Source organism: Bolinopsis microptera, chromosome 6 (genome assembly GCF_026151205.1).
Source record: "Bolinopsis microptera isolate Bmic1 chromosome 6, MBARI_Bmic_1.0, whole genome shotgun sequence".
Lineage (NCBI taxonomy): Eukaryota > Metazoa > Ctenophora > Tentaculata > Lobata > Bolinopsidae > Bolinopsis > Bolinopsis microptera.
Window position 1 is genome coordinate 1457758 of NC_087077.1, and position 26583 is coordinate 1484340.

General features: G+C 41.7%; 1 protein-coding gene across 1 annotated transcript; it reads left to right on the top strand.

The window, feature by feature from the left end:
* The first annotated feature begins 87 nt into the window (after positions 1-87).
* LOC134817319 (exonuclease 1-like) lies at positions 88-25967 on the top strand. The gene is made up of 10 exons (XM_063826453.1): positions 88-248; positions 885-1030; positions 1200-1304; positions 1450-1593; positions 1715-1827; positions 22884-23070; positions 23334-23442; positions 24322-24551; positions 24686-24875; positions 25050-25967. The coding sequence occupies exons 1-10, from the start codon at positions 104-106 to the stop codon at positions 25757-25759; spliced, it is 2079 nt and encodes a 692-aa protein (XP_063682523.1). The 5' UTR covers positions 88-103; the 3' UTR covers positions 25760-25967.
* The last annotated feature ends 616 nt before the right edge of the window (positions 25968-26583 follow it).

Genomic DNA, 26583 nt, shown 5'->3' on the forward strand with positions numbered 1-26583 from the left:
ATTTTGAACATCCTATCAAGTTTAAACTCAGAATCAGTCGGGAGATTTATTCGGTTTTCATCCATTCCAACACGACTTGCTAGCCTATGGTTTCTCCAATAGGATGGGTATAACAGGGCTGCTCCCATTCCTCTCCAACATCCACAAGAAAGTGCACGTAGGTCAGTATGCTGGGCGGTGTGTGGCTGTTGATACCTCCTGCTGGTTACATCGCGGTGCTTTCTCCTGTGCTTTCGAGCTTGCTACAGGTATTTGTTACACTATATCGTTACACTTCATCGTTACACTTCATCGTTACAGTTCATCGTTACACTTCATCGTTACACTTCATCGTTACACTTCATCGTTACACTTCATCGTTACACTTCATCGTTACACTTCATCGTTACACTTCATCGTTACACTTCATCGTTACAGTTCATCGTTACATTTCATCGTTACACTTCATCGTTACACTTCATCGTTACACTTCATCGTTACACTTCATCGTTACACTTCATCGTTACACTTCATCGTTACACTTCATCGTTACACTTCATCGTTACAGTTCATCGTTACACTTCATCGTTACACTTCATCGTTACAGTTCATCGTTACACTTCATCGTTACAGTTCATCGTTACAGTTCATCGTTACACTTCATCGTTACAGTTCATCGTTACACTTCATCGTTACACTTCATTGTTACAGTTCATCGTTACAGTTCATCGTTACACTTCATCGTTACAGTTCATCGTTACACTTCATCGTTACACTTCATTGTTTCATCAAACAAATTGTTTGTTTAGATGCAGCAAAATTCAGGTTAGATTCATCGTATTGATAGTATCTAGTTTTACCGGCAAATGTTCATGTTCAAGGTTTGAGTCCAACTCTATTTTCAGGACAACCCACGACAAGGTATGTGAACTACATAGCGAAGCGTATAAAACTACTGCTATATAACAAGGTGTACCCTGTGATGGTGTTTGATGGCTGTAACACTCCCTCCAAGAAGAATACCAATGAAAAGAGAAGGGATGTAAGACAGGTCGGTTATACACAATTTTAGTAATAAACAATGTTATCTAAAATATTTCCTGAGTATTTGCAAACCTCACTCGCTTAATTAATACTTAGTAACGTGATAATATGATTATATTCGAACCATAGAAAGTTCGAACCATAGAAAGCACCTAAAATTATACTTTTATCCCCAGGCTAACAGAGAGAAAGGAAAGAAGTTGCTTGCGGAGGGAAACAAGAGCGGGGCAGTGGACATGTTCCAAAAAGCTATCAGCATCACTAACGATATGGTTGTTGAGGTAACCCCTGGTCTGCTGTTTATTTATGGCATCCTGTTAATTGTTATCTTCATGTTATCTATTTATCTAATGTTTAATTTTCCTAAAACACATCTGTCGTGAAACATATCTGTTTGTCTAGTTTCTCATATCTGTTTCCTCTCAGGTAATAAAGGAATGTAGCGCGATGAATGTCCCTGTTATTGTAGCACCGTATGAAGCCGATGCTCAGATTACTTATCTCGTTAAATCTGGGGTTGTTGATTTCGCTATTACAGAGGATTCCGATCTTCTACCTTTCGGTTGCCAGGTAAGAAGGGAGGATATACTCTTTTCTCATTCTCATGTTTCACGATTTAGTAATGAATTGTGACTACTTTTCATAACTAAATAGATCCACTGCTCTGTGCTCACGACATTATCACCCTCAGAAAGTCCTTTTTAAGATGGACGAGCAAGGGTACGGTATTGAGATAGACTTGTCCGACCTGGGCAAGTCAACTGATGAACCTAGATTCGATGGATGGTCTATCGAAAAGTTCAGGTAATTTAACGTTCAAAATTTATGAGTGTTTTAGCTAGATAGGTATTAGGTAATTGTTGAAGATTTGGGTCGTTTAAGCCTTAAGTGGCTGATATATTCAAGGCATTTTAGTGTTACCAAGATTTTGTATTACCGCGATTAATAAGATAATCGTTTTATCCAATTTAAACAATGATATCGTCATCCATTTCAATTTTGGGTAGTTTGTCCTGATTTATCAGAAACAATCCCGGTGTGATCTTGAAAAGCGAATTAATCACTTTACATAAACTGTTGTTTGCAAATAATTCAAATTAAAACATATGTAAACACATTCTTGGTTGTACATAAAAACCTAATCAATCATGTGCTAACTCAAAATCAAACTTTTACAAACAGAATAGAAAATATTAAATGTACCCAGATTATGTGACTAAAATGACCTCTGCCCCACTGCCCCATTGTACCACTGCAGACTGCAGAACTGTGGTTCCCCAACACACAGCTCTGGAAGCTCACATAATAATCCTCGTCTCTGATCTCCTCCCCTTCCAACGGTAAACACGCCTCCTCCCCATCCCGTTCAGGAATAATATCTCCTTCTAGATCTACTTTCCTGGAGTCACACGTGCAGTTTAGAGTATGATCCGTTATCAGGATCAGATTAGTTTTAGGGACATCTGATACCGTGATCTGAGATAGACAGCCCTGACACCAACTCTCCACTGTAAACTTAGGGAAAGTAGTGTTTCGTTGGTACTGACTGTACTCCTTGCAGCAGTCCATAGTCTTGTAGAGATTACTGTGAGCCGCCTCGGTAATCTGGGAAAGGAGCAGTGCTAACAAGAGGCTCAACAGCTCACTCAACAGAGATATGAACGAGCGGTGAACTCTGAATGCTGAGCTGGTCGGACGTTTGGGTGGCTGAGTGTTGATAACAACCTCACACTCATGAATACACTCCTGATAGTCTATCTTCCTGTACACTCCTTTTCTGTGTAATGTACGGAACAAGGTAGGGTAGCTGAAACCCAGGAATCCAGTCCGATCGTCCAGCGAGGTCATGACAATCATTCCGTTCTCATCAATAAGCATTCTCCTCTCTTCCTTCCCCCTACCAGGAAACAGGAATTGTCGAAATGAGTTTAGATCCACCTCCAGTCCCAGAGCACTTATTTGAGTAGAAGTATTTCCTGTATCGCTCTGAGACTTCATCTTGAGTGGTTTAATAAGGAAAACTACACGAGAGCCACGCTTCTGACCGGTAGAGTTACGAGGACGTCAACATCTTCTAGCTTTCTGCTCGACTTCTTGAAATGGTAAAACAATTTGAAAGATTTCTCGATTTGGGGCTCTTGTTTCCAAGTTTTGTTGCTAAAGAATATGAGTCCGGTATATGTCATCATGAAGTGATTGATCACAGTGACCTCATTCGAGGGATAGAATTGCTGGCTTATATTCTGTGACAGTAGGACATCTGTCAGGACTGAAAACATAAAGGTAGAACAAACATCCGTCTTATTCCAAACAAGTTTATCACCATCCTGCTCGTCTGATCTGGTCTGTAGAAGTTCTTTTATCTTGCATGCGTTCTCCTCAAAGTCATAGTATATTTTCTCACCCCACGACTCAATGATACGGTTTATAGTTGGTATGTGGAGATACCCCTTGTTGTACATGTAATACTTCTGAGGGTAAGAAGTCCAGATAACAGCCATGGACAGGGGTGTCTGATGGAGGGGAAATACCTGAAATACCAGGGGTTGATACCAGTCCCGACCATGATGCTCCGAGTGAGACTCCTCCCCCCTCCCACCATTCTCTGACGTGTTGAATAGCTGGGCGTTGAGGAATGTTGGGAACTCTTCACCACCTTTCCCTTGTCAATCATCACCTTCTCCAGATCAAACAAGTCACGGTTGTTCTCCTTGGTGGATTGGAACTTGTTGAGTCTGGTGTTGACTCTGTCGTAAGAGTACTGTGAGATCCGGGGGTGGTATATTGGATATCCCTTGTTGTTAACTATCATTAACACACATTGAACCGGCAACACGCTCCCACTTATCCTAACTATTCTAGAAGCTTTGAAGTCCAGTCCTACGATACCCAAGAAAGTGGTTGGAGAGGCGTTAGTGATGCTCCTCTGGGAGGGGGAGGAGTCCACCACTAGAGGTAGAGTAGCTGTCACCACCATCCCAACCTCACCTAGATCTTTATACGCATTACTCCAGGTCGGGGTGATGTCCTGTCCTTTTAACGGCTCATTCCCTGTCTTCACTATCTCCTGCAGGGCTGTATCTATGTCTCCGTAACTTAGGATCTTGTTGTAACTACCCGGTGGTTGCACGCTGTTTGTTGAAGTCTGTCTTTGTAGAAAGCCTCATTTCTTCTGAAGGACAAAGAGTAAACTCGTACACGTTTATCAGAGTTTAACCTGTAAACTATCTCATCAACCGGCTGGGTTATCTCATCAGACATTATAACCACAGCTTTCTCGCACTGAGCCGTGTTGTGGTTAGAGTCCAGGGTTTGGAAGGCTAGGTTTAGTCCTGATTCCCACCTCGCAGTGCCACCTACCTTTCAGCCGGTCTATCTCATTATACATCAGGTTCTTTGTTTGCTTAGTAGCACGCATGAGCTGTTTGTGACAGGTTAGGAACGAGGCTGACTCTCCAACTTTAATCGCAGCTATGAAATCCATATCAGATATAATCTGCTCCACAACTCTCTGAAAGTTGCTTTCATCAATACCAGCGGGCGACCATCCATACTCCCACTAACATCCACCAGTACCATCACATCCTTAGGACAGCCTATACCAGCGTTGTACCAGGGCCGCTTCCTGACATCGAAGTTAGTCCTGCTGAGAGGGTAGAGAGACATGGCCGGGTAGGTCCTCATTACTCCCTGTGGGGTGCCGATATACTGCCAGACTAGGTAGTCTGAGTGGTTCTGATAGTTCCTGATAAACACCTCCTCCATCTTATTGCTCCATTGTATCGTGTTCCTGTAACGGTGTTACAATTAGTCTGAGTGGTTCTGATAGTTCCTGATAAACACCTCCTCCATCTTATTGCTCCATTGTATTGTGTTCCTGTAACGGTGTTACAATTAGTCTGAGTGGTTCTGATAGTTCCTGATAAACACCTCCTCCATCTTATTGCTCCATTGTATCGTGTTCCTGTAACGGTGTTACAATTAGTCTGAGTGGTTCTGGTAGTTCCTGATAAACACCTCCTCCATCTTGCTGCTCCATTGTATCGTGTTCCTGTAACGGTGTTACAATTAGTCTGAGTGGTTCTGGTAGTTCCTGATAAACACCTCCTCCATCTTATTGCTCCATTGTATCGTGTTCCTGTAACGGTGTTACAATTAGTCTGAGTGGTTCTGGTAGTTCCTGATAAACACCTCCTCCATCTTGCTGCTCCATTGTATTGTGTTCCTGTAACGGTGTTACAATTAGTCTGAGTGGTTCTGGTAGTTCCTGATAAACACCTCCTCCATCTTGCTGCTCCATTGTATCGTGTTCCTGTAACGGTGTTACAATTAGTCTGAGTGGTTCTGGTAGTTCCTGATAAACACCTCCTCCATCTTGCTGCTCCATTGTATCGTGTTCCTGTAACGGTGTTACAATTAGTCTGAGTGGTTCTGGTAGTTCCTGATAAACACCTCCTCCATCTTATTGCTCCATTGTATCGTGTTCCTGTAACGGTGTTACAATTAGTCTGAGTGGTTCTGGTAGTTCCTGATAAACACCTCCTCCATCTTGCTGCTCCATTGTATCGTGTTCCTGTAACGGTGTTACAATTAGTCTGAGTGGTTCTGGTAGTTCCTGATAAACACATCCTCCATCTTATTGCTCCATTGTATCGTGTTCCTGTAACGGTGTTACAATTAGTATGAGTGGTTCTGGTAGTTCCTGATAAACACCTCCTCCATCTTATTGCTCCATTGTATTGTGTTCCTGTAACGGTGTTACAATTAGTCTGAGTGGTTCTGATAGTTCCTGATAAACACCTCCTCCATCTTGCTGCTCCATTGTATCGTGTTCCTGTAACGGTGTTACAATTAGTCTGAGTGGTTCTGGTAGTTCCTGATAAACACCTCCTCCATCTTGCTGCTCCATTGTATCGTGTTCCTGTAACGGTGTTACAATTAGTCTGAGTGGTTCTGATAGTTCCTGATAAACACCTCCTCCATCTTGCTGCTCCATTGTATCGTGTTCCTGTAACGGTGTTACAATTAGTCTGAGTGGTTCTGGTAGTTCCTGATAAACACCTCCTCCATCTTATTGCTCCATTGTATTGTGTTCCTGTAACGGTGTTACAATTAGTCTGAGTGGTTCTGATAGTTCCTGATAAACACCTCCTCCATCTTGCTGCTCCATTGTATCGTGTTCCTGTAACGGTGTTACAATTAGTCTGAGTGGTTCTGGTAGTTCCTGATAAACACCTCCTCCATCTTATTGCTCCATTGTATTGTGTTCCTGTAACGGTGTTACAATTAGTCTGAGTGGTTCTGATAGTTCCTGATAAACACCTCCTCCATCTTGCTGCTCCATTGTATCGTGTTCCTGTAACGGTGTTACAATTAGTCTGAGTGGTTCTGATAGTTCCTGATAAACACCTCCTCCATCTTATTGCTCCATTGTATCGTGTTCCTGTAACAGTGTTACAATTAGTCTGAGTGGTTCTGGTAGTTCCTGATAAACACCTCCTCCATATTATTGCTCCATTGTATCGTGTTCCTGTAACGGTGTTACAATTAGTCTGAGTGGTTCTGATAGTTCCTGATAAACACCTCCTCCATCTTGCTGCTCCATTGTATCGTGTTCCTGTAATGGTGTTACAATTAGTCTGAGTGGTTCTGATAGTTCCTGATAAACACCTCCTCCATCTTATTGCTCCATTGTATCGTGTTCCTGTAACAGTGTTACAATTAGTCTGAGTGGTTCTGGTAGTTCCTGATAAACACCTCCTCCATCTTGTTGCTCCATTGTATTGTGTTCCTGTAACGGTGTTACAATTAGTCTGAGTGGTTCTGGTAGTTCCTGATAAACACCTCCTCCATATTATTGCTCCATTGTATCGTGTTCCTGTAACGGTGTTACAATTAGTCTGAGTGGTTCTGGTAGTTCCTGATAAACACCTCCTCCATCTTGCTGCTCCATTGTATCGTGTTCCTGTAACGGTGTTACAATTAGTCTGAGTGGTTCTGGTAGTTCCTGATAAACACCTCCTCCATCTTATTGCTCCATTGTATTGTGTTCCTGTAACGGTGTTACAATTAGTCTGAGTGGTTCTGATAGTTCCTGATAAACACCTCCTCCATCTTGCTGCTCCATTGTATCGTGTTCCTGTAACGGTGTTACAATTAGTCTGAGTGGTTCTGGTAGTTCCTGATAAACACCTCCTCCATCTTGTTGCTCCATTGTATCGTGTTCCTGTAACGGTGTTACAATTAGTCTGAGTGGTTCTGATAGTTCCTGATAAACACCTCCTCCATCTTGCTGCTCCATTGTATCGTGTTCCTGTAACGGTGTTACAATTAGTCTGGGTGGTTCTGATAGTTCCTGATAAACACCTCCTCCATCTTATTGCTCCATTGTATTGTGTTCCTGTAACGGTGTTACAATTAGTCTGAGTGGTTCTGGTAGTTCCTGATAAACACCTCCTCCATCTTGCTGCTCCATTGTATCGTGTTCCTGTAACGGTGTTACAATTAGTCTGAGTGGTTCTGGTAGTTCCTGATAAACACCTCCTCCATCTTATTGCTCCATTGTATCGTGTTCCTGTAACGGTGTTACAATTAGTCTGAGTGGTTCTGGTAGTTCCTGATAAACACCTCCTCCATCTTATTGCTCCATTGTATCGTGTTCCTGTAACGGTGTTACAATTAGTCTGAGTGGTTCTGGTAGTTCCTGATAAACACCTCTATCTTGCTGCTCCATTGTATCGTGTTCCTGTAACGGTGTTACAATTAGTCTGAGTGGTTCTGGTAGTTCCTGATAAACACCTCCTCCATCTTGCTGCTCCATTGTATCGTGTTCCTGTAACGGTGTTATAATTTAACCCTTATCATACAATTAGTCTGAGTGGTTCTGGTAGTTCCTGATAAACACCTCCTCCATCTTATTGCTCCATTGTATCGTGTTCCTGTAACGGTGTTACAATTAGTCTGAGTGGTTCTGGTAGTTCCTGATAAACACGTCCTCCATCTTATTGCTCCATTGTATCGTGTTCCTGTAACGGTGTTACAATTAGTCTGAGTGGTTCTGGTAGTTCCTGATAAACACCTCCTCCATCTTGCTGCTCCATTGTATCGTGTTCCTGTAACGGTGTTACAATTAGTCTGAGTGGTTCTGATAGTTCCAGATAAACACCTCCTCCATCTTATTGCTCCATTGTATCGTGTTCCTGTAACGGTGTTACAATTAGTCTGAGTGGTTCTGGTAGTTCCTGATAAACACCTCCTCCATCTTGCTGCTCCATTGTATCGTGTTCCTGTAACGGTGTTACAATTAGTCTGAGTGGTTCTGGTAGTTCCTGATAAACACCTCCTCCATCTTGTTGCTCCATTGTATCGTGTTCCTGTAACGGTGTTACAATTAGTCTGAGTGGTTCTGATAGTTCCTGATAAACACCTCCTCCATCTTGTTGCTCCATTGTATCGTGTTCCTGTAACGGTGTTACAATTAGTCTGAGTGGTTCTGATAGTTCCTGATAAACACCTCCTCCATCTTGCTGCTCCATTGTATTGTGTTCCTGTAACGGTGTTACAATTAGTCTGAGTGGTTCTGGTAGTTCCTGATAAACACCTCCTCCATCTTGCTGCTCCATTGTATCGTGTTCCTGTAACGGTGTTACAATTAGTCTGAGTGGTTCTGATAGTTCCTGATAAACACCTCCTCCATCTTGCTGCTCCATTGTATCGTGTTCCTGTAACGGTGTTACAATTAGTCTGAGTGGTTCTGGTAGTTCCTGATAAACACCTCCTCCATCTTATTGCTCCATTGTATTGTGTTCCTGTAACGGTGTTACAATTAGTCTGAGTGGTTCTGATAGTTCCTGATAAACACCTCCTCCATCTTGTTGCTCCATTGTATTGTGTTCCTGTAACGGTGTTACAATTAGTCTGAGTGGTTCTGGTAGTTCCTGATAAACACCTCCTCCATCTTGCTGCTCCATTGTATTGTGTTCCTGTAACGGTGTTACAATTAGTCTGAGTGGTTCTGATAGTTCCTGATAAACACCTCCTCCATCTTATTGCTCCATTGTATTGTGTTCCTGTAACGGTGTTACAATTAGTCTGAGTGGTTCTTGTAGTTCCTGATAAACACCTCCTCCATCTTGCTGCTCCATTGTATTGTGTTCCTGTAACGGTGTTACAATTAGTCTGAGTGGTTCTGGTAGTTCCTGATAAACACCTCCTCCATCTTGCTGCTCCATTGTATCGTGTTCCTGTAACGGTGTTACAATTAGTCTGAGTGGTTCTGGTAGTTCCTGATAAACACCTCCTCCATCTTGTTGCTCCATTGTATCGTGTTCCTGTAACGGTGTTACAATTAGTCTGAGTGGTTCTTGTAGTTCCTGATAAACACCTCCTCCATCTTGCTGCTCCATTGTATCGTGTTCCTGTAACGGTGTTACAATTAGTCTGAGTGGTTCTTGTAGTTCCTGATAAACACCTCCTCCATCTTATTGCTCCATTGTATTGTGTTCCTGTAACGGTGTTACAATTAGTCTGAGTGGTTCTTGTAGTTCCTGATAAACACCTCCTCCATCTTGCTGCTCCATTGTATCGTGTTCCTGTAACGGTGTTACAATTAGTCTGAGTGGTTCTGGTAGTTCCTGATAAACACCTCCTCCATCTTATTGCTCCATTGTATTGTGTTCCTGTAACGGTGTTACAATTAGTCTGAGTGGTTCTTGTAGTTCCTGATAAACACCTCCTCCATCTTGCTGCTCCATTGTATCGTGTTCCTGTAACGGTGTTACAATTAGTCTGAGTGGTTCTGGTAGTTCCTGATAAACACCTCCTCCATCTTATTGCTCCATTGTATCGTGTTCCTGTAACGGTGTTACAATTAGTCTGAGTGGTTCTGATAGTTCCTGATAAACACCTCCTCCATCTTATTGCTCCATTGTATCGTGTTCCTGTAACGGTGTTACAATTAGTCTGAGTGGTTCTGATAGTTCCTGATAAACACCTCCTCCATCTTGCTGCTCCATTGTATTGTGTTCCTGTAACGGTGTTACAATTAGTCTGAGTGGTTCTGATAGTTCCTGATAAACACCTCCTCCATCTTGTTGCTCCATTGTATCGTGTTCCTGTAACGGTGTTACAATTAGTCTGAGTGGTTCTGGTAGTTCCTGATAAACACCTCCTCCATCTTGCTGCTCCATTGTATTGTGTTCCTGTAACGGTGTTACAATTAGTCTGAGTGGTTCTGATAGTTCCTGATAAACACCTCCTCCATCTTATTGCTCCATTGTATTGTGTTCCTGTAACGGTGTTACAATTAGTCTGAGTGGTTCTGGTAGTTCCTGATAAACACCTCCTCCATCTTGCTGCTCCATTGTATCGTGTTCCTGTAACGGTGTTACAATTAGTCTGAGTGGTTCTGGTAGTTCCTGATAAACACCTCCTCCATCTTGTTGCTCCATTGTATCGTGTTCCTGTAACGGTGTTACAATTAGTCTGAGTGGTTCTTGTAGTTCCTGATAAACACCTCCTCCATCTTGCTGCTCCATTGTATCGTGTTCCTGTAACGGTGTTACAATTAGTCTGAGTGGTTCTTGTAGTTCCTGATAAACACCTCCTCCATCTTATTGCTCCATTGTATTGTGTTCCTGTAACGGTGTTACAATTAGTCTGAGTGGTTCTTGTAGTTCCTGATAAACACCTCCTCCATCTTGCTGCTCCATTGTATCGTGTTCCTGTAACGGTGTTACAATTAGTCTGAGTGGTTCTGGTAGTTCCTGATAAACACCTCCTCCATCTTATTGCTCCATTGTATTGTGTTCCTGTAACGGTGTTACAATTAGTCTGAGTGGTTCTTGTAGTTCCTGATAAACACCTCCTCCATCTTGCTGCTCCATTGTATCGTGTTCCTGTAACGGTGTTACAATTAGTCTGAGTGGTTCTGGTAGTTCCTGATAAACACCTCCTCCATCTTATTGCTCCATTGTATCGTGTTCCTGTAACGGTGTTACAATTAGTCTGAGTGGTTCTTGTAGTTCCTGATAAACACCTCCTCCATCTTGCTGCTCCATTGTATCGTGTTCCTGTAACGGTGTTACAATTAGTCTGAGTGGTTCTGATAGTTCCTGATAAACACCTCCTCCATCTTGTTGCTCCATTGTATCGTGTTCCTGTAACGGTGTTACAATTAGTCTGAGTGGTTCTTGTAGTTCCTGATAAACACCTCCTCCATCTTATTGCTCCATTGTATCGTGTTCCTGTAACGGTGTTACAATTAGTCTGAGTGGTTCTGATAGTTCCTGATAAACACCTCCTCCATCTTGCTGCTCCATTGTATCGTGTTCCTGTAACGGTGTTACAATTAGTCTGAGTGGTTCTGGTAGTTCCTGATAAACACCTCCTCCATCTTATTGCTCCATTGTATTGTGTTCCTGTAACGGTGTTACAATTAGTCTGAGTGGTTCTTGTAGTTCCTGATAAACACCTCCTCCATCTTGTTGCTCCATTGTATCGTGTTCCTGTAACGGTGTTACAATTAGTCTGAGTGGTTCTGGTAGTTCCTGATAAACACCTCCTCCATCTTGCTGCTCCATTGTATTGTGTTCCTGTAACGGTGTTACAATTAGTCTGAGTGGTTCTGATAGTTCCTGATAAACACCTCCTCCATCTTGCTGCTCCATTGTATCGTGTTCCTGTAACGGTGTTACAATTAGTCTGAGTGGTTCTGGTAGTTCCTGATAAACACCTCCTCTATCTTGCTGCTCCATTGTATCGTGTTCCTGTAACGGTGTTACAATTAGTCTGAGTGGTTCTGGTAGTTCCTGATAAACACCTCCTCCATCTTGCTGCTCCATTGTATCGTGTTCCTGTAACGGTGTTACAATTAGTCTGAGTGGTTCTGGTAGTTCCTGATAAACACCTCCTCCATCTTGCTGCTCCATTGTATTGTGTTCCTGTAACGGTGTTACAATTAGTCTGAGTGGTTCTGATAGTTCCTGATAAACACCTCCTCCATCTTGCTGCTCCATTGTATCGTGTTCCTGTAACGGTGTTACAATTAGTCTGAGTGGTTCTGGTAGTTCCTGATAAACACCTCCTCCATCTTGCTGCTCCATTGTATTGTGTTCCTGTAACGGTGTTACAATTAGTCTGAGTGGTTCTGATAGTTCCTGATAAACACCTCCTCCATCTTATTGCTCCATTGTATCGTGTTCCTGTAACGGTGTTACAATTAGTCTGAGTGGTTCTGGTAGTTCCTGATAAACACCTCCTCCATCTTGCTGCTCCATTGTATTGTGTTCCTGTAACGGTGTTACAATTAGTCTGAGTGGTTCTGATAGTTCCTGATAAACACCTCCTCCATCTTGCTGCTCCATTGTATTGTGTTCCTGTAACGGTGTTACAATTAGTCTGAGTGGTTCTGGTAGTTCCTGATAAACACCTCCTCCATCTTGCTGCTCCATTGTATCGTGTTCCTGTAACGGTGTTACAATTAGTCTGATGGTTCTGATAGTTCCTGATAAACACCTCCTCCATCTTGCTGCTCCATTGTATCGTGTTCCTGTAACGGTGTTACAATTAGTCTGAGTGGTTCTTGTAGTTCCTGATAAACACCTCCTCCATCTTGTTGCTCCATTGTATTGTGTTCCTGTAACGGTGTTACAATTAGTCTGAGTGGTTCTGATAGTTCCTGATAAACACCTCCTCCATCTTGCTGCTCCATTGTATCGTGTTCCTGTAACGGTGTTACAATTAGTCTGAGTGGTTCTGGTAGTTCCTGATAAACACCTCCTCCATCTTATTGCTCCATTGTATTGTGTTCCTGTAACGGTGTTACAATTAGTCTGAGTGGTTCTGGTAGTTCCTGATAAACACCTCCTCCATCTTATTGCTCCATTGTATCGTGTTCCTGTAACGGTGTTACAATTAGTCTGAGTGGTTCTGATAGTTCCTGATAAACACCTCCTCCATCTTGCTGCTCCATTGTATTGTGTTCCTGTAACGGTGTTACAATTAGTCTGAGTGGTTCTGATAGTTCCTGATAAACACCTCCTCCATCTTATTGCTCCATTGTATCGTGTTCCTGTAACGGTGTTACAATTAGTCTGAGTGGTTCTTGTAGTTCCTGATAAACACCTCCTCCATCTTGCTGCTCCTTTGTATCGTGTTCCTGTAACAGTGTTACAATTAGTCTGAGTGGTTCTTGTAGTTCCTGATAAACACCTCCTCCATCTTATTGCTCCATTGTATCGTGTTCCTGTAACGGTGTTACAATTAGTCTGAGTGGTTCTGATAGTTCCTGATAAACACCTCCTCCATCTTGCTGCTCCATTGTATCGTGTTCCTGTAACGGTGTTACAATTAGTCTGAGTGGTTCTGATAGTTCCTGATAAACACCTCCTCCATCTTGCTGCTCCATTGTATTGTGTTCCTGTAACGGTGTTACAATTAGTCTGAGTGGTTCTGATAGTTCCTGATAAACACCTCCTCCATCTTATTGCTCCATTGTATCGTGTTCCTGTAACGGTGTTACAATTAGTCTGAGTGGTTCTGATAGTTCCTGATAAACACCTCCTCCATCTTGCTGCTCCATTGTATCGTGTTCCTGTAACGGTGTTACAATTAGTCTGAGTGGTTCTGGTAGTTCCTGATAAACACCTCCTCCATCTTGTTGCTCCATTGTATCGTGTTCCTGTAACGGTGTTACAATTAGTCTGAGTGGTTCTGATAGTTCCTGATAAACACCTCCTCCATCTTGCTGCTCCATTGTATTGTGTTCCTGTAACGGTGTTACAATTAGTCTGAGTGGTTCTGGTAGTTCCTGATAAACACCTCCTCCATCTTATTGCTCCATTGTTTTGTGTTCCTGTAACGGTGTTACAATTAGTCTGAGTGGTTCTGGTAGTTCCTGATAAACACTTCCTCCATCTTATTGCTCCATTGTATTGTGTTCCTGTAACGGTGTTACAATTAGTCTGAGTGGTTCTTGTAGTTCCTGATAAACACCTCCTCCATCTTATTGCTCCATTGTATCGTGTTCCTGTAACGGTGTTACAATTAGTCTGAGTGGTTCTGATAGTTCCTGATAAACACCTCCTCCATCTTGCTGCTCCATTGTATCGTGTTCCTGTAACGGTGTTACAATTAGTCTGAGTGGTTCTGGTAGTTCCTGATAAACACCTCCTCCATCTTATTGCTCCATTGTATTGTGTTCCTGTAACGGTGTTACAATTAGTCTGAGTGGTTCTTGTAGTTCCTGATAAACACCTCCTCCATCTTGTTGCTCCATTGTATCGTGTTCCTGTAACGGTGTTACAATTAGTCTGAGTGGTTCTGGTAGTTCCTGATAAACACCTCCTCCATCTTGCTGCTCCATTGTATTGTGTTCCTGTAACGGTGTTACAATTAGTCTGAGTGGTTCTGATAGTTCCTGATAAACACCTCCTCCATCTTGCTGCTCCATTGTATCGTGTTCCTGTAACGGTGTTACAATTAGTCTGAGTGGTTCTGGTAGTTCCTGATAAACACCTCCTCTATCTTGCTGCTCCATTGTATCGTGTTCCTGTAACGGTGTTACAATTAGTCTGAGTGGTTCTGGTAGTTCCTGATAAACACCTCCTCCATCTTGCTGCTCCATTGTATCGTGTTCCTGTAACGGTGTTACAATTAGTCTGAGTGGTTCTGGTAGTTCCTGATAAACACCTCCTCCATCTTGCTGCTCCATTGTATTGTGTTCCTGTAACGGTGTTACAATTAGTCTGAGTGGTTCTGGTAGTTCCTGATAAACACCTCCTCCATCTTGCTGCTCCATTGTATTGTGTTCCTGTAACGGTGTTACAATTAGTCTGAGTGGTTCTGATAGTTCCTGATAAACACCTCCTCCATCTTGCTGCTCCATTGTATCGTGTTCCTGTAACGGTGTTACAATTAGTCTGAGTGGTTCTGGTAGTTCCTGATAAACACCTCCTCCATCTTGCTGCTCCATTGTATTGTGTTCCTGTAACGGTGTTACAATTAGTCTGAGTGGTTCTGATAGTTCCTGATAAACACCTCCTCCATCTTATTGCTCCATTGTATCGTGTTCCTGTAACGGTGTTACAATTAGTCTGAGTGGTTCTGGTAGTTCCTGATAAACACCTCCTCCATCTTGCTGCTCCATTGTATTGTGTTCCTGTAACGGTGTTACAATTAGTCTGAGTGGTTCTGATAGTTCCTGATAAACACCTCCTCCATCTTGCTGCTCCATTGTATTGTGTTCCTGTAACGGTGTTACAATTAGTCTGAGTGGTTCTGGTAGTTCCTGATAAACACCTCCTCCATCTTGCTGCTCCATTGTATCGTGTTCCTGTAACGGTGTTACAATTAGTCTGATGGTTCTGATAGTTCCTGATAAACACCTCCTCCATCTTGCTGCTCCATTGTATCGTGTTCCTGTAACGGTGTTACAATTAGTCTGAGTGGTTCTTGTAGTTCCTGATAAACACCTCCTCCATCTTGTTGCTCCATTGTATTGTGTTCCTGTAACGGTGTTACAATTAGTCTGAGTGGTTCTGATAGTTCCTGATAAACACCTCCTCCATCTTGCTGCTCCATTGTATCGTGTTCCTGTAACGGTGTTACAATTAGTCTGAGTGGTTCTGGTAGTTCCTGATAAACACCTCCTCCATCTTATTGCTCCATTGTATTGTGTTCCTGTAACGGTGTTACAATTAGTCTGAGTGGTTCTGGTAGTTCCTGATAAACACCTCCTCCATCTTATTGCTCCATTGTATCGTGTTCCTGTAACGGTGTTACAATTAGTCTGAGTGGTTCTGATAGTTCCTGATAAACACCTCCTCCATCTTGCTGCTCCATTGTATTGTGTTCCTGTAACGGTGTTACAATTAGTCTGAGTGGTTCTGATAGTTCCTGATAAACACCTCCTCCATCTTATTGCTCCATTGTATCGTGTTCCTGTAACGGTGTTACAATTAGTCTGAGTGGTTCTTGTAGTTCCTGATAAACACCTCCTCCATCTTGCTGCTCCATTGTATCGTGTTCCTGTAACAGTGTTACAATTAGTCTGAGTGGTTCTTGTAGTTCCTGATAAACACCTCCTCCATCTTATTGCTCCATTGTATCGTGTTCCTGTAACGGTGTTACAATTAGTCTGAGTGGTTCTGATAGTTCCTGATAAACACCTCCTCCATCTTGCTGCTCCATTGTATCGTGTTCCTGTAACGGTGTTACAATTAGTCTGAGTGGTTCTGATAGTTCCTGATAAACACCTCCTCCATCTTGCTGCTCCATTGTATCGTGTTCCTGTAACGGTGTTACTATTAGTCTGAGTGGTTCTGGTAGTTCCTGATAAACACCTCCTCCATCTTGCTGCTCCATTGTATTGTGTTCCTGTAACGGTGTTACAATTAGTCTGAGTGGTTCTGATAGTTCCTGATAAACACCTCCTCCATCTTATTGCTCCATTGTATCGTGTTCCTGTAACGGTGTTACAATTAGTCTGAGTGGTTCTGATAGTTCCTGATAAACACCTCCTCCATCTTGCTGCTCCATTGTATCGTGTTCCTGTAACGGTGTTACAATTAGTCTGAGTGGTTCTGGTAGTTCCTGATAAACACCTCCTCCATCTTGTTGCTCCATTGTATCGTGTTCCTGTAACGGTGTTACAATTAGTCTGAGTGGTTCTGATAGTTCCTGATAAACACCTCCTCCATCTTATTGCTCCATTGTATCGTGTTCCTGTAACGGTGTTACAATTAGTCTGAGTGGTTCTTGTAGTTCCTGATAAACACCTCCTCCATCTTGCTGCTCCATTGTATCGTGTTCCTGTAACAGTGTTACAATTAGTCTGAGTGGTTCTTGTAGTTCCTGATAAACACCTCCTCCATCTTATTGCTCCATTGTATCGTGTTCCTGTAACGGTGTTACAATTAGTCTGAGTGGTTCTGATAGTTCCTGATAAACACCTCCTCCATCTTGCTGCTCCATTGTATCGTGTTCCTGTAACGGTGTTACAATTAGTCTGAGTGGTTCTGATAGTTCCTGATAAACACCTCCTCCATCTTGCTGCTCCATTGTATCGTGTTCCTGTAACGGTGTTACTATTAGTCTGAGTGGTTCTGGTAGTTCCTGATAAACACCTCCTCCATCTTGTTGCTCCATTGTATTGTGTTCCTGTAACGGTGTTACAATTAGTCTGAGTGGTTCTGATAGTTCCTGATAAACACCTCCTCCATCTTGCTGCTCCATTGTATCGTGTTCCTGTAACGGTGTTACAATTAGTCTGAGTGGTTCTGGTAGTTCCTGATAAACACCTCCTCCATCTTGCTGCTCCATTGTATTGTGTTCCTGTAACGGTGTTACAATTAGTCTGAGTGGTTCTGGTAGTTCCTGATAAACACCTCCTCCATCTTGCTGCTCCATTGTATTGTGTTCCTGTAACGGTGTTACAATTAGTCTGAGTGGTTCTGATAGTTCCTGATAAACACCTCCTCCATCTTATTGCTCCATTGTATCGTGTTCCTGTAACGGTGTTACAATTAGTCTGAGTGGTTCTGATAGTTCCTGATAAACACCTCCTCCATCTTGCTGCTCCATTGTATCGTGTTCCTGTAACGGTGTTACAATTAGTCTGAGTGGTTCTGGTAGTTCCTGATAAACACCTCCTCCATCTTGTTGCTCCATTGTATCGTGTTCCTGTAACGGTGTTACAATTAGTCTGAGTGGTTCTGATAGTTCCTGATAAACACCTCCTCCATCTTGCTGCTCCATTGTATTGTGTTCCTGTAACGGTGTTACAATTAGTCTGAGTGGTTCTGGTAGTTCCTGATAAACACCTCCTCCATCTTATTGCTCCATTGTTTTGTGTTCCTGTAACGGTGTTACAATTAGTCTGAGTGGTTCTGGTAGTTCCTGATAAACACTTCCTCCATCTTATTGCTCCATTGTATTGTGTTCCTGTAACGGTGTTACAATTAGTCTGAGTGGTTCTGGTAGTTCCTGATAAACACCTCCTCCATCTTGCTGCTCCATTGTATTGTGTTCCTGTAACGGTGTTACAATTAGTCTGAGTGGTTCTGGTAGTTCCTGATAAACACCTCCTCCATCTTATTGCTCCATTGTATTGTGTTCCTGTAACGGTGTTACAATTAGTCTGAGTGGTTCTGGTAGTTCCTGATAAACACGTCCTCCATCTTATTGCTCCATTGTATCGTGTTCCTGTAACGGTGTTACAATTAGTCTGAGTGGTTTTGGTAGTTCCTGATAAACACCTCCTCCATCTTGCTGCTCCATTGTATCGTGTTCCTGATGTTTGTAACGGTGTTACAATTTGAACACGAACAGCCAATTAATGATGTATTTTGCATCATCTCTGGTCCTTGGAGTGTAGCTAAAAAATATTTATTATATTACCCTAAGCCCTTAGTGGGTTTTTAAAGAACGATAATAATCATAATCTTTTGTTCGGGTTCCAACTCACCGTACATCGGTCCAGTTATTATACACGTCTAAAGGAATGCTGATGACTGAAGCAGCTAGACTCACGTTACCTTTGTACTTATCCGGCATGTGGCGTGTTGCTATCCTGAGAGTTATCTTAGTGAGCTAAACAGGCGTGTTTCTATCCTGGCAGTTATCTTAGTGAGTTACAATCATACTCTCCACTGTGTTTATGCAGCTTCAATTGTCGTGGATTGTATCGTAAACTCACTTCCATACATTTCGAATGTTGATCCCCGTCACTGGTAATTTGTAAAAATAGTTGTTAAAGCAACGTTTGAATATGCATATATTTACATGCTTTATAAAGTGAAATGTACCACCCACCCACACACCTGTTACCCTCATTATCCTGGAGAGGGTTACTGAACACATCATAGTACCAGTTAGTCATGTTACTGTCCCACACGTGCTCACTGTACCTCTTCTTAGCTTCACTCTGTAGAGTCTCCAGAGCTGCTAGGGCTCCTTTAAACTCGTGTGCCGTTATTTTACTTACAAACTCTCCTGATAATGGAAAAGTTAAACTCGTGTGCTGTTATTTTACTTACAAACTCTCCTGATAATGGAAAAGTTAAACTCATGTGCTGTTATTTTACTTACAAACTCTCCTGATAATGGAAAAGTTAAACTCGTGTGCTGTTATTTTACTTACAAACTCTCCTGATAATGGAAAACTGTGTGTTGAAACATTTTGTAACGTTATGTAAATGTATTAGTTCATTGACCATTCTTAGGAATCACAATTTCTTAAAAAATTCTTCAGAAATTACTACGTCATCAATGCTTTTCATACAAGTTAAAACAAAGTCTTCATGTTATGGAGCCAGGGTTTGTACTGGCTTTTACCCGCTTTTCACCATATTTTTAAAGTCGAAACAGGAGATTAAAAGTACCTAATTTGTCCATATCAACATCAAACGGTTCAGTCTGCTGTTCGTAAAGCCCCAAAATAGCTTCGCTGTTAATGGTAGAGTCAAACAGCCCCAGAATCTTACTACTAGTCATCATATTCCCACTAGTTCTCCTCACCATCATCACAGTCACTATTATCACAATCTTCAGAGACATTCTGAGATGAGCTACAAAATGTATCCTCAAACTTAAACTGCGTGCTAGAAATTGTGCTGCCTTAAAGTGGAAATTCCCGAGGAACCTAACAATTCAAAAACTAAACGGTTCATAAACGGCGTGGAAATCACAGGATTGTGAATAGCTTCCTCGTGACAGGCTTGCGAACAGCCATTACCAAGTCGTATTGTACACGTTTCACACAGTTACCTTGCAGTGAGAGGTCTAATTATCACGGAAAATAATGGCGGGTACAACTTACTAGTTACTCCTGGTAGCAGATGGGTTTACAGGGGAAATGGTTTATTATATATGAGCTGTATTATGAGGGGTTGTGTGCTGTATTATGAGGGGTTGTGTGGGGGGTTATGAGGGGTTATGAGGGGTTGTGTGCTGTATTATGAGGGGTTGGAGGGGTTATGAGGGGTTGTGTGCTGTATTATGAGGGGTTGTGTGGGGGTGTGAGGGGTTATGAGGGGTTGTGAGCTGTATTATGAGGGGGTGTGAGGGGTTATGAGGGGTTATGTGGGGGTTGTGTGGGGTTATGAGGGGTTATGAGCTGTATTATGAGGGGTTATGGGGGTATTATGAGGGGTTGTGTGCTGTATTATGAGGGGTTGTGAGGGGTTATGTGCTGTATTATGAGGGGTTATGAGCTGTATTATCTTATTATGAGGGGTTGTGTGGGGTTATGAGGGGTTGGAGGGGTTATGAGGGGTTGTGTGCTGTATTATGTGGGGTTATGAGGGGTTGTGTGCTGTATTATGAGGGGTTGTGTGCTGTATTATGAGGGGTTGTGTGGGGTTATGAGGGGTTATGAGGGGTTATGAGCTGTATTATGAGGGGTTGTGTGGGGTTATGAGGGGTTATGGGGGTATTATGAGGGGTTATGAGCTGTATTATGAGGGGTTGTGTGGGGTTATGAGGGGTTGGAGGGGTTATGAGGGGTTGTGTGCTGTATTATGAGGGGTTGTGTGCTGTATTATGAGGGGTTGTGTGGGGTTATGAGGGGTTATGAGGGGTTATGAGCTGTATTATGAGGGGTTGTGTGAGGGTGTGGGGAGATTGTCAGAAGGTGTTAAACTCTATTTCTATGAATGCGAATGCCATTTTAGGCAGTCGCTGTAAAATTCGGGAGAGTATTTCAAAATTGTTGGCATTACAGGTTGGTCCGTTAAAATGGGAAACATTGTACGGGATTTAACTAGTACTACAAAAGTCAAAAAGATCTGTGTTTCTTCGAATTGAAGTTAATAAGTGTTGAGATGGAGTTAACCCACATTTTGTGTGTTATGATCCTTTAATCAGATATAGTTACAGATAACAGCCTTAGATAACAGCAGATTTAACGATGTACTATAACCTCATAACTATGGTTATGGTTTACGAGTTACAGAGTATAAATATCGTCAAGCTACTGCCATTTTTAATCCACAGTTCACAGACCGGTGATACAAGTAATCACGGAGCGATAATATAGCGAAGCAATATCGAGTAGGTCGAACAATATCGGTAGTAATCCAAAAAACACTCAGTAAGGACTCGTAAAGATTGAGATTAAACTCGACAGAGCCGATATAAGGGCCTAACATAGTAAAGCACTGTTGGTATTTGTGGTCCGTGAACACCGCATACTCTTATAAAAACGCCCCCCAATCTGATCACCACTAAACTTATGAGATTATACAATGAAATCCCGATTGTAGGCGCTATCATCTCAATTAAATCGCACCAATTCTTGTGACAATAGAGAGCTGTTGTCAGAGGTTGTCCGACCCATCATCTCATCTCAGCTGGTGGAGGAGGTGCATGTGAAGGGGGGGGGGGAGGGGGTGCATGTGAAGGGGGGGGGGAGGAGGAGGTGCATGTGAAGGGGGGGGGGGGGGGGGAGGTGCATGTTAAATACGAGATGCTCCTGTGGCACCCTTGTCAATCCGAGAGATCAAAGAAAAATATCTAAAAAGTGGCTGCAAGCAGCAACAAGCGATTCTATTATTTCTAACTGCTATGGATTCAAACTGTTGTTAGGTTATCTAGAAATTAATGATTGGTGACCAATCTTGTCACAGTCTTGATTTGATTTGATACACAAATTCACGTATCAGTTAGCTTTGTTCGCAGAATTGGATTGACAACATATTTTCTGGAGCGGTTAAGACAAGAAAACAATAGAATAATAAAAGGGCGAACAATAGCCGAATTAGACAGAGAATTGCGTTGATATAACCATTTACCAGTCAATTGTCAGCCTAATCAACCCATCTACTCGATCGCTGGGCTTGTCTGGGCTTGTCTGGGCTTGTCTGGGCTTGTCTGGGCCAAAATATCCCACAATAGCAGCAAACTACTTATTAGAAATTTGATGTTATCGATCGCATTATATGTATTTTCACAATGCTCTGTGTCACCTTGGAATCACGAAGCTGCACAATGGTCACGTAAAGAAGGAAAGACAGAAGAAATTTGTCAGTTCTACTCTAGTTGAATTATTATTTACCGTGAGTCTGATCGAACGTCGCATGTCCGCTTTCATCCCCTTCCATCCCCTCAGTGATAACGTAACATGTGAAAACCACTAACTCTTTACAAGCTGATTAAAACTTGCAGACAATTTACCGGTGCTTACCATTCAGTTTCAAAACTACTTGCTTGATGTTCCTTGCATCTTATGAATTTAAATCTCGCCAATTTCACTGACCTCTTTAAATGAGGGCTCCAACAAATTTGGTCCTAATTTCAAAACAGTTCGGTTATTTGAATTATGCAGCACCTCGTCAGCCCTAAGGGATACCCCCGTGTTAATCACGTGCACTTTGAAGCAATCTCCCGGGCAACCCACGTGCTTTATGTAATCACGTGATCACGTGTGATATAGTCACGTGACCTCCGTCACAGGGTTAAGCTGGTACAGTTATTGAAATATTAAAGATGCTCTTCTTTTGCGGAGGAAGCAACTAAATATGGTTAAATGGCGATGATATGCTTGTGTATAGCTACCGCGGTAATTTTCTTTTGAAAATCAAGCCTTTACATTCATACATTGTAGAGGCCCAATGCAATGGGAATCTTATAACGCAAGCTAATGTATGTGGTACACAAATTTGAATGCGGGTACTGGATAGTCGGATACAAATTTCTTCAGAACTGGCCATACCACATTACACCTAAGATTAGGTCCCATTAATCTTTTTGAGATAGATACCAGCATTTGAGCATTCTGCCAATTCAGGGAACAATCCATGAAATTACTAACTTGCATAAATATAATATTCCTATATTGTTATATTAACACTATCTATTTTCAGACAAATGTGCATCATATCTGGATGTGATTACTTGGACCGACTTCCCAAATGTGGGCTAAAGACAGTTCACAAGCAGTTTAGGAAGTTTAAAAACGTCGACAAGGGAATAAAAGCTTTTATCTCGAATCATAACATGAAAAACGTTGGCAGTATCGATACAAAGGAGTATTATGAGAGGTTTTTAGAGGTGAGACGATATTTAGAAATAGTTATGCTTGTTTTTCAGTTACATTGTTTGCAGACCTTATGTTCGCAAATTCATCGTACTAAAGAAGTACCCTTTGAAACGTTCGCATTTACCTTACGATATTACACAGCTTTTTTCAGAGTTATTCTTTATTCAATGGAAGTGGTCTGAAAAGTAAAAGTATCCGATTATAGTTTATAACCAAATAATATATTGCTCCAAGATTTAGAGCAAAACTTCCAAATTAACCGTGGCACTCCCAGGCAGATCAGGCGTTCAAACACCACCTGGTATTCGACCCTGCCAGCCAGACAGTTAAACCCCTTAACCCTCTACCTGCCCACCTGGATGTAGCAGACCTTCCTTTTCTTGGTTAGTTTATAAAATTGCCAGCTCCTTCCTTTTCTTGGTTAGTTTATAAAATTGCCAGCTCCTTCCTTTTCTTGGTTAGTTTATAAAATTGCCAGCTCTACTTTTGACTTATTATGAAAATTGAATTTTGTAACTGTAAGACATATAACATAAGTCAATACCTTTTATAAAGGATTTGATAGAATGTCTACCTTAGTTTCGGAAATCCTGGAACTTCTTGTCCATCTAGCCGGTATAATATTCTGCAATAATGGCAATATGTTCTGGGAATCAAGTTCACAGCTCCTCCTGTAGTTTAGCATTCAAACGTTAAAAGTTCAAACTGTCAAGATGGTACGAGATCTCTCAATGCAATCACCGTGCTAACGTCAAACTTGATCGCCGTGATAGAGCGCGAAGAATGAAATCATCCCTCATAGTCCTGCGTTCTGCAAGTTAACTAAAGGGAACGACTTGAAAGGGGACCACTTTAATTTGAGGGGCAAATAAACATCAAAGGTTTGATGTTAGGATTTTAATTGAATTTCGGTAGAGGTATTTAAGATCGAATCAAATTCTGACTTCTTCAGAACAACTCTGGTTGGCAATAATGTCAGGATTTATTATTGAATCTGGTGTTCTCCTGTCAAAGTTAAGTATATTATGAATAAAGTGGTAGCGATTTAAACAAGGGTGATGGATGTCTGGTGACATTTCAGAGGCAGGTTGAGGGATGCTGTTAAAGTCGTAACTTTAATTTCATCAAACAAGTCAATGAGATAAAGATCCCAGAGATATATAATTCTGGTCTTACTTTGAAGTTTAAACCATACAACCATCCCTATCATTATAATCTAAGCGTACTCTTAAACCGTGTAATAACCGATTCTATCTGCCCAGGGGAAGTATTTGAAAAGGAACGAGGAATCCAGCATGCGAGTGGGAATATCAACCCTCAAACAGGACAATCAGTGGGCTCCTTTCCCAGACAGCACGCTAAAGTAGTCCGGACTTGTGACCAGTGGAGGGAATCTAAGGGGAAGATAGGGTCCGATACTCCGACAACAGGAGCTGCTAGCAAGGACTGGGGAACCAAGTCTAGTGATTGGGGATCTGCTGTTTCTGTTAAGGTTTATTATTATGAGATTTCTAATAATCTGTATAGTGAGTATATATGGATGTCGTATCGTCCAAACTTGGATCATATTTTGATACGGAACATGACATATTAAAACTGCTATCATTCATATCATTATATATCCAGGAACGTCCACTTAAACCTAAACCGGAGCCCTCTCTAACTTCTTGGTCTCCTACTAAGTCTCGGACATCCTCAAATACCCCAACAAGCACGACTTTGAAGCCGGCCAAGAGGAATTCTAACACTCCGCAGATTACTAATATGTCGCTAACTGAGGGTGAGGAGGATACGCTAGTTAAGATCTACGGTTCAGGTGAGTTGAACTGAAAGCTATGTTGTTCCAAAAATCAGTCTAAAAACTCGAAAATATAAAAAGGGAGAAAGGTTTTAAATTTTAAATTTATTTTACATCTCGTTGCTTTTGTCCTCTAAGTTTTCTTTCTTTCACCGTGGCTGGTTCAATGATTAACAGCACACCGAACCCTAGGCAAGCGGAGGAAGATAATTCCTGCAACCACTCAACAGAAGAGCTGCTATTTTCGTGGAGACCAACCTGAGAAACCAAACAAAGCATCCCCTGAAAGTCGAAGTCTTGACTCTCAAGCAGACACAACCTGTAGTAATTCAGAGAGAAGTCTTTTCTTTGCTACTAAAGAAGAGGTAGACAGTGGAAATAACCCGTTTAAGAAAACTTTCTTAAAAAAACTGTCAGATTCAAAAGAAAACATCCCCATCTCAACTGCGAATTCCCCGAAAAAATTCCAGAGTGTTTTCACTCAACCAAGTCACGTGGTGACCTCCCATTCCTCCGCAATCAATCTAGAAAAAACAGTCTCTCAGAAATTGTTTGACGGACCGGAGGAGTACGTCAAGTCTGATTCGCAGGAAAATCTATGTAAAATACCGTCCCCAATAAAACCCGCCCCCAGAACACTTGGTCTCTTCCGTAAACCCTCGCAGTCTTCCATCTCGGAGGATAGACCCGCCCAAACCAGTTCCAATAAGTGGATCAGTACTCAATCTCAGAGCAGCCAAAAGTCTAAAAAGGTGCTAGGATCGGGTAGTAAGAAACATCCTGTTAAAATTGGACTCATGCCAACTCCTCAATCGAAAAAACAAAGGACTTTAAACTGTTTTGTGAAGACGAATACTGCTTCTCCTGATACGAGCGGTGAAACTAAAAGTAAATACTTTTAGAGGTGAGTAATGTAATTGTAAAATGTTTTGGCGGGCTTTTTAAATTTCCATTTTATTTTCTTATTTTAATTATCGAATAAATTTGTTACTTATCCTATGTTAGGCAATACTTTTTTCCTGACCGTATATTTTGCATTTATAGAACAAATTATTTTTAATCATGTATGCGAATTTTTAAATATCTAGATTGACTTACCAAGCAATACCAAATAAATTTTTTCATTTCTTATTTAAATTTAAATGAGTTAACAAACTCACTTAACAACAATCCCCAAAAAACACCCCCGCGCAGATAATAGCATCCCCCACAATTTATCACGCTCTAAAAACCCTCCCCACTCACGTATCATGCCCAACATGAGCTCTCCTCCATATATCAGCACGGTTAACAAAGAACAATATACGCAACACCACCATACCACCTCCCTGCCGTCTAGTAAGGAATAATTATTTTAATGCACTCCAACGGGCCCGATCTATAGCATCATTACTCAGTAAACCGCTCCTTGTATAGATGTAAATCTAGATATCGGCTCTGCCGAGAGAGACAAATCTTACTCTTATTTTTTTCGAATGTCGTGTGACTCGTTTTTTTACTTTTTTTAATAGTCGGATCACGGATGGAGGTTAGTTGTTACTATTCCGGCTTCAATAAAACTTGTATCCCTTGTTTGTAATTAAAATTTCTGTTAATTGGTGCAGAACAAATTTATGGTTATAAGGGTTGTTGAAAATGTACATTGTTTCGTGAAATGAAACTATTGAAATTGAAATTTAGTTATCGAGTCAAGGCTAGATCTCAGCGATAAACCATGATAGCCCGT